Raw genomic sequence first — 8,162 nt, forward strand, 5'->3', positions numbered from 1 at the left:
GGTTCGGGGCTGGGAGGACGGGACAGCCACGCTGCCTGCAGAGACCAGAGGAAAACACATTAGTTGGACGCCATCAAATTTACAACTTTTCTTCGACAAAAGACACTCTTTAGAGGATGAGAAGACAGCCTCAGAATGGGAGGAAATACTTGCAAATCATATGCGATAAGGGATTAGTATCCAGAATAAAGAATTCTGGTGACTCATTAATAGAAAGATAAAAAACCCAATGAAAAATGAGGTTTTCAATCCAACCGCGGGGAGGGGCCCCCTCACGCCCACCGGGGAGGCTGGTGATGAGGGTGAGGAGAAACCGGGTCCAGGGCCAATGGAAGGTGAACGTGCAGCTGCTGCTCCTGGAGACAACCTGGTGGTTCCCCAATAAGTGGGACATGGCATCGCCATAGGACCCCGCGGTTCCACGCCCAGGAAGAGACCAACAGGAGTGAAAACGCGTTCGCACCAACACGTGTACAGTGTTCACAGCCACTAGCCACAGCCGCCAGGAGGTGGAAATGACCCCGGGATCCACGACAAATGGAGGGATGAGTAAACAGTCACACATCTGCACGGTGGAGTATTACTCAGCCACACAAGCCATGAAGCACTGACACACGCTACAACATGCATGAACCGCAAAAAAATCACGCTAAGGCCCTGGCCGGCGTGGCTCAGTTGGCTGAGCGTCGTCCCCTACACCAAAAGGTTGCCGGTTTGATTCCCGGTCAGGGGACATACCTGGGTTTGGGGTTCGATCCCCAGCTGGGGTGCCTGTGGGAAACAACGATGCTTCTCTCACTCGCTCTCTCTCCCTCACCCTTCCTCTCTCTCTCAAATCAATAAAAACTTTTTAAAAAGGCCACAGAGGGTACGATCCTATTTATAAAATGGCCAGAAAGGCAAATCCGTAGAGACAGGACGCAGGTTAGTAGTCAGGAGTGGGAAGTGACTGCTCATGGTGAGGGGTCTCCTCTGAGATGTTGGAATGTTCTGGTGTTGGAATGTTCTAGACAGAGGTGATGGTTGCACAACAGTGTGAAAGTGCAGATGCCGCTGAACTGTTCCCTTTACGAGGAGGATATGTACGGCATGTGAACGTCTATGTCACACAAAGAGGGGAGGGCCAAGCAAAGGCACCGCTGGGGGAGGGCATTGCTGGCGTCTGGGGGACGCAGGCCGGGAGTGCGAGAAGCCCGGCCGGGGCTGGTCCCCGTCACCTTCTGCAGCCCATGGTCTCCAGAGGCCGCTGACACCCAGCCTCCTCCTGGCTCCAGGGCAGAGGCAGAGACAACCCCTATCCGACCAAACCCAGAAGCCACAAGAGAGACAGAGGAGGGAAGTGTCTGGGGAGGTAAACTGAGGCAGCCTGTCTCCCCGATGGAGACAAGCTTCCTGACTCACCGTGGGAACCATGGTGAAAGGGACAGTCGGCCCCGGACAGAGAGGTCGAGGGAGGAGGTGAGCGGGGGCAGGGCTCTGGCGTGGTCACCTCACCCATTTCACAGCCAGAACACCAAGGCCAGCAAAGCTGGGTCACCGGCTCCAGGCTGAACACAGCAGGAGGAATCGGGACAAGTCACAAATCCAGTCTCCCGTCCCTGCTCCAGGTCATTCCCACCCCCCACCCCTAAGAATAAACCCACGGGCCCCCCAGCCCAGGAGCTGTGTGTGACCTCTGTCTCCCCCTCACCCATTTCACAGCCACACCTGCCTCAGGGCCTTTGATCCGGCTGCTCTGGCCTCTCTTCACCCAGCACCGTCTCTTTCGGGAAGCCCTCCCTATGCCCGTTCTTCATGTTGTTACTTATCACTCTTCTAAGGTTGATTATAACTCTGTGTGATGATTAGGTTGGCATCTGCCTTCCCACCCAACCAGGAGCCCTCAGGACGGGAACTGTGCAGAACAGGACTTGGTATACAGTAGGTGCTCAACACTGACTTCCTGAATCAATGACTGAATGCGGCTGTGCAATGAGGTCTACCACAGTTTTGACTCTGGAGCTGCTGGGAGGATCTGAAGAAGGATGAACACTCAGAAGAGCCTAGGTTAATGAGTATACAGCAGGTGCTCAATAATAAACACTGGATCAGGGCTCTGCTAAGCAGGGTTGCCCAACCCATTAAGGTAGGGACCAGTGTTCTGGACTCCTTCCTATTACACAGACGGGCAAGCAGAGGCCCAGACAGGGGTCTGTGGGACTTTTCTTCACGGCAGAAACAGAGCTCAAGGTAGCTTCCGGGAAAAGGGAACCTAATGAAAAAAATCCTAGGGGGATGGGCTGCAGGCTCAGCTAGATCCAGGGACTAGGGACCCATCTTTCTGTACCACTGTCCTCCTGCCGCTTCTCTCTGAGGCAGGCTCCGCCTTCCCCCATGGAAGTAGGTAGGGTGTTCCTTTTCCCATTCACTTCAGCAGGAGCTGTAGGCAGTGCTCAATAAACATCTAATTCCTGCTCCTTGGACCCAGAGGGCTGTGCCTGGGGGTAGGTTTGTGGCCAAACTGGGTCCTGTGCTACTGGGTAAGCCCCAGACCGAAGACTGCCTACAGGGAGGCTCCACTGTGGGGAGTAGGATAGAGGGTTCGAGACTTGAGGGGAGTCAGGTCACTCTGGTCTTTTTCATGAGGCTGCTGACCCCGCACCCTTTCCTGTCTGAGCCACCTTCTCAGGATGGAGCCCAGCCCTAAGGAATAGGGGTGGGGGGGGGGGGTCCCTCCAGTGAGTGCATGCCTGGTGGAGGGCAGGCTTGTGCACAAGCTGGGAGGTGGCGAATCCAAGGAGGGAAGAGTGAACAGCCACTGGAGCACGGGGCTAAGGCCTCTGTGTCCCCCATCTACATGCATAGATGGGAAACTGTGGCCCCTCAAATGGGCAGGGCCGGGACCTCTTGCCTCCCAGCTTTACGGGCTTCCTGATGTTCCTCACCCACTGGCCTCATCTCCTTTTGCCATAAAATTCAGTGGTTGTGAGTTTCCATATTTTAAAACGGAAAAGTCTGTTTTTGCAAACTCCGTGGGAGGTGGGAGGAGGAGGGGCAGACCGGGTCTGAGAGACACGCGCCGCTGCTGCCACCTGGTGGCCATGGTGGGAATGCGCGGGGTGCTCTTGGAGGAACCAGAAAAGATTAAGTGCATGTGGAATGAATGAATAAATACTTGAATTATCGGGCTCCTATTGGGATTTTGAGCAGGAATTCAGGCTTCAGTCGTGGGGGGGGGGGGAGACAATCCCAAGAGCCCAAGAGAAGGCGCATTTATTAAGGCTTAGACTCCCCCAACAGCTCTATGAGGTCTATGTTATCTTCACTCCCCTCCTACAGGGGAGGAGACTGTTAGAAAGGGGCCACCACCTCCCCCTTCTTTTCCCCTCACCTAGATCCTCTGAGCCTGGAGACCCTGCAGTGCAGGGCGGAGCTGAGTGGCCAGACTCCCCACCCAGTGCTCCTGGGACAGAACCCCCAGCCCAGGACCCTGGGATCCGCTTAGACCCCCCTGGGCCACGCTCCAGTCTATTCCACCCCAACAGGCCAATGGCAGTGCCTGCCCCTGCCCCTGCCCCATAATGTCAAGCCCAGCTGGTGCAGCCACTTCTGTTTCATGGAGGTTTTTAGGGTTCCCTCACAGGACATGTGGCAACAGGTGCTGGACAGAGTGGGGAGAGGGGCGATGGTGGCAGCACCTGGGAGGGGGAAGTGGGGTATGGGACCCTTGGCTGGAGTTTGACTCAGTTGTTACGTCTGTAAAATGGTAAAACAGGACAGGATGTGCCCCAGGCATCACGCGAGTGTCTGAACAGAACAGGCTGGGTGTGCAACAAGCATTTAATAACTAGCTGCTGTGATTTCAATCGTCAGTCTTTCTGTGCTGTCCATAGGTGAGGTGGACATTCCCTTTTCCCCTTCAGGCCTCCAGGCCCGTATGTCGGGGACCGTCAGACCTGAGACTCTGCATTTGATCTCCCAGGAGCAGGGACCGTCCGGCCGCCCGGGCAGAGCTGCCCTCCAGACTGCCCTGCCCACTGGGCTCCAGAACCCCGGCCTCAGGGTGTCCTTGCCCCTGTCTCCTGTCCTCCAAGCACAGCTCTGCGTCTAGGGCTGGCTCAAGGGTGCCCCACGGCAGCTCTGTCTGGCCCCGGAGCGGGCTGGGTGCGTGCGGGTCAGCCACCTCGCCTTTTCCGCACGGCATGGTCACCACCAGGGCCTCCTTCAGGGACTCTTCCTCCTCCTTCTGGAAGTCTGCCGGGGTGATCCACTGCCAGGCCTGGAGAGGGGGGACACGGTGAGGCTGTGGGCAGGGCTCTGTTTCCCACCCACATAAGGGGTGGACCAGGTCCCCGCTGGCTTCATCCTCTAAAACTTGAGGCCACTTTGAAGATCCATTGGAATGACCCCCACTTCTCTTTGGGAAATTGGCCTGCTTTTCTCATAGTGGATGTGATTGGGCAGGTAACTCTGGCCCAGCCAATCAGAGCGCTCCAGCCTCCTGGAGTGCTGGAGGCTCAGGGGTGGGGCATGTGACCATGCTGAGCCAATCAGTGATGGCCCTGAGAGTTTTGCTCCAGTCAATGGGGGAAATGGACATTCTCTTCCATGGGGGAAGACTGAGCCTGCCTGGGAAAGAAATGTGTAGGGAGGACAGCAGCACGGAAAGATGAATCCATAGTTCCTGGATCCAGCCATGCCTGAAGCCCCCACCTTGGGATTTTTTTTCCCCTTCAGATTCCCTTTTGGTAAAAGTCACTCTGAGTTGTTTCTGCTGTTAGGGAATGGCCCACAGGAGGTTTCTCTTTGGGCCTCTGCTTTCCCATCTGTAGAATGGGGCAGGTTTTTAGAGACCCTGACATATGAGTTGGAGGAGAATAAAATGAGCTAATTCCTCAGCAGAGCCCTTGCCCAGAGTATAGACCCATAAACAGGACCGAGAATTACAAAAGGAGCCCTTACCTGCTTCCCCTGGCCGCCAGGAAACTCAACAGCGGTGCTGGCGCAGGGTGTGGGCAGGGGCGGGCACAGGTGTGGCAAGGCCCTGGAGAGACAGGGGAGCCATCAGAGGACAGCGCTTCTGTCTATTCTTCCTGTTCTGTTGTTCTGAGTTACACCTTTCATCTTCATGAGGTTACAAAGGCAGTGAGGACGTGGACTGGGGAGGGCAGGGCAGGAGTCTGACAGGCCCGGGGGCGCACCCTGGCCCTGCCCCCGCTGCTGCCGGCCCTGACCATCCGCACCTCAGCTTTCTCATCGGTAAAGTGAGCGAAAATCTCTACTTGGAGTGAGTGGTTGTTACTGTGACTGCTACTGCTACTGTTACTGTTACTGCTACTGCTACTGCTACTGCTAAGGTAGCTGTTGTGGGGACCGTGTCAGGGAGAGGCTGGGAGTTACCTGTTCAGGCTGAAGTACCCAAGGACGCCCAGGAGGAGGACACTCAGGAAGCTGCCCAGGGAGGCGAGGAAGATGGACAAACCAGACAGCTCCGGAAGCTGGACGTCTTGGGAGTGAGAGAGCTTGGGTTGGGGGAGGGGCACCTCCTGCCTCTCCTCAGGGAGGGAGTGGGTGGGCCAGCCCTCCACCAACTCCCTGTGGACCCTGGCGCACCACCGGCCCCACCACGCCTCGGTTTCCTCCTCTGTGAAGTGGGCGGCCAGGGGGTCTCCTGGCCGTGACGGGGGACAAAGGCCTGGCGCACGGGAAGTGCTCTGTCGCGCCCCTGGGCCCGGATGCCCACACCACACTGAGACTGACTATTGGTTCTGTCCAGGTTTCACTGCGAGGACAGCAGGCAGGGACCGTGGCAGGAACAGGGATCATTAGTCTCCAAATCTCTCACAGGACAATCTCAAGACAACGGAGCCTGCCTCCCCACTCACTCATTCATATGGATTCCTGTGCTGCCCGCATACCAGCTGGAGGAGGCAGACCAGACACAGACACCCCCACCCATCCCCAAGGTGTCAGGTGGGGAAGAGGGGCGGTCACAGCTGGAGGGTGCCCAGAGGGAAGCACAGAAGGCTTCCCGGAGGAAGAAGCTTTGGCACTGGGTTTTGAAGGATGAGTAGGAGTTTGACAGCAGAGAAAACAAACATTCCAGGCATTTGAGGGGCCCTCCTGGGCAAGGCCACAGGAGTGTGAGAGAGGGTTCAAACGGGGAAGCTGTAGGAGATGAGGTGGGTGGAGGCGGTGGGAGCAGATCAGGCTGGGACTATCTCCTGAAGGTGATGCATGGAGGGCAGTGCATGCTGCAGCAACACCTGGGCCCTGCCCCGGGCCCCCACTCACCTATGCGGAAGCGCTGGGGCTGGCTCCAGGCGCCCCTCAGTGTCGCTGTGTCTGCTCGCACCTGCACGCTGTAAGCTGTGCCAGCCCGCAGGCCAACGAGGGTGACCTGGGTCTCTGTGGGGTTCACGGGCAGCTCTGCAGGGGGAGGCAACCATGGGTCCCTGGACCCCCTCTATTCCCAGGAGGCTGGGCTCAGGCAGTGGGATGTGCCTGGTCCCACCGGGGGGCTGTCACACCCAGTGGGAGTGGAGTTGCTGATATGAGTGAGGGGTTGCCATGCAAACACCTGGCACACTATGAGCACCTGGCAATGCCCCCCGGGCCCCCTCGGGGGCCGTCAAGAGCCCTGAGTCCAATTACCTTGCGTTATTGGAAAACGAAGGGCCAGAGAGGGGCGGTGAGGTGCCCTGGGTCACATCGCGAGGCAGGACTCAAGCCCAGACCCCTTCCTCCCCAGCCAGGCCCGCGCTGCCCCACATACCGGTCACCTGGTTGCTGTCCTCGTCCCGATATTGCACCACGTACGTCTGCAGGACGCCAGGGCAGGGGCTCAGCAGGGACGGCGTCCAGTCCACTGACACCGAGTCCGGGCTGAGCACCTTCACCGAAACGTGCTGTGGGCTCCCAGCCTCGGAGGCTGCAACCAGCGTCAAGGCCATGGTCAACCCCCAGAGCCCCGGCCGGGCACTTCCATCCCAGCACTGCCCAGGGCACCTTGGCCGCGACCCCCAGCCCCACCACTCGGGCACCGCCACGCCCCCTCTCTGAGCCTCCGGGTTCTTATCTATGAGATGGGCAACGCCTCTCAGGGTGTCTTGGGAGTTGACTGAGCTCACTCCACACGTCCGTCCGACCGTCCGTCCGGTGTGGCCAGGGCCCCGCACGCAGCCGGTAACTCTAAACGCTTATTCCTCCTCCTGACTCCTGGGGCCGCTGCTGAGGCTCCAGGGAGACGGCCCTGCAAGTTTGGGCCACTCACCGTTGCCCCCGAAGTGGTAGGCGGACAAGACGGTGGACCATGAGGTGGGGTTCCTGGGCTGAGCCGAGGAAGAGACGGTGACGCGGTAGCAGGCCCGCTGCCCCAGCGCCCCGGCAGCTCGGCTCCAGCGGAGGGTGGCTGAAAGGGTTAGGAGGGCAGGCCAGTCAGCAGTGGTTCCCACCTCCGCACCTCGCACCGCACCGGCTGTGCCCTCCGACCCACACTCCACGGCCTTCGCCCCAGTGTCCCCTCCTCCAGCGTCCCTCCCCACACTCCCCAACCCACCCCAGCCCCTCCAGCCCAGCCATTACCCCAGGGGGCAGAGTCTCTATGTCCCGCTCCTCCTCCCCAGCCTGGGAGCTCTTGGAGGGACAGGTTGAGGCTAAAGCTTCCTGTGGCCCCAGCCAGGCCCAGGGCAGGAAGTGGGGGAGCGAAAGGCTGCCTGGGCCGCAGGGCACCCTCTTTCCCTCCAGAGGCCTCATTACTTTGTCACCAGCCTCTTGCCCGCTGCCACCTTCCTTGATGAGGGTGAATGTTTAAGAAACACCCTGGAATGTGAGACTCATTAGCCGCCTGGGCGCCATCTGCCCAGGGCTGAGCCCTGTCACCACCCCAGGCTCCCGGCAGGAGGCTCCAGCCTGCATGGGGGGTGGGGCGCGAGTCTCGGCCTCTCCCCACCACTGTGTGATTCAAGCAAGTGGCCAGACTCTCTAGGCCTCAGACACCCCCGCCCCCCCCCACCCCCCCCGCCCCCTGCGTGGGTGACCCCCGCAAGTCTGAGTTGAATGGAACCCCGCTGGAGGAGGCCAGAAGAGGAACGCCGTGCTCGCCATACCCCTGTCAGAAGAAACCCGGTCCCGGGGACCGCCAGGTTGCAGGTGGCAGGGCTCACGTTCCTGTCCCGAGTTTG

General features: G+C 59.0%; 1 protein-coding gene across 1 annotated transcript in view; it reads right to left on the reverse strand.

The window, feature by feature from the left end:
• Nucleotides 1–3,812: 3,812 nt before the first annotated feature.
• IL12RB1 (interleukin 12 receptor subunit beta 1) overlaps nucleotides 3,813–8,162 on the reverse strand; it is a 23,211-nt gene continuing 18,861 nt past the window's right edge. Inside the window, exons 10-15 of the mRNA XM_023763993.1 lie at nucleotides 7,253–7,390; nucleotides 6,755–6,910; nucleotides 6,274–6,408; nucleotides 5,380–5,485; nucleotides 4,942–5,023; nucleotides 3,813–4,258 (exon numbers count right to left, since the gene is read on the reverse strand). Of these exons, the coding sequence (XP_023619761.1) occupies nucleotides 3,899–4,258; nucleotides 4,942–5,023; nucleotides 5,380–5,485; nucleotides 6,274–6,408; nucleotides 6,755–6,910; nucleotides 7,253–7,390 (977 nt within the window). The 3' untranslated portion in view covers nucleotides 3,813–3,898. The remainder of the gene's footprint in view (nucleotides 4,259–4,941; nucleotides 5,024–5,379; nucleotides 5,486–6,273; nucleotides 6,409–6,754; nucleotides 6,911–7,252; nucleotides 7,391–8,162) is intronic.

The sequence above is a fragment of the Myotis lucifugus genome, unplaced genomic scaffold, assembly GCF_000147115.1.
Source record: "Myotis lucifugus unplaced genomic scaffold, Myoluc2.0 scaffold_311, whole genome shotgun sequence".
Lineage (NCBI taxonomy): Eukaryota > Metazoa > Chordata > Mammalia > Chiroptera > Vespertilionidae > Myotis > Myotis lucifugus.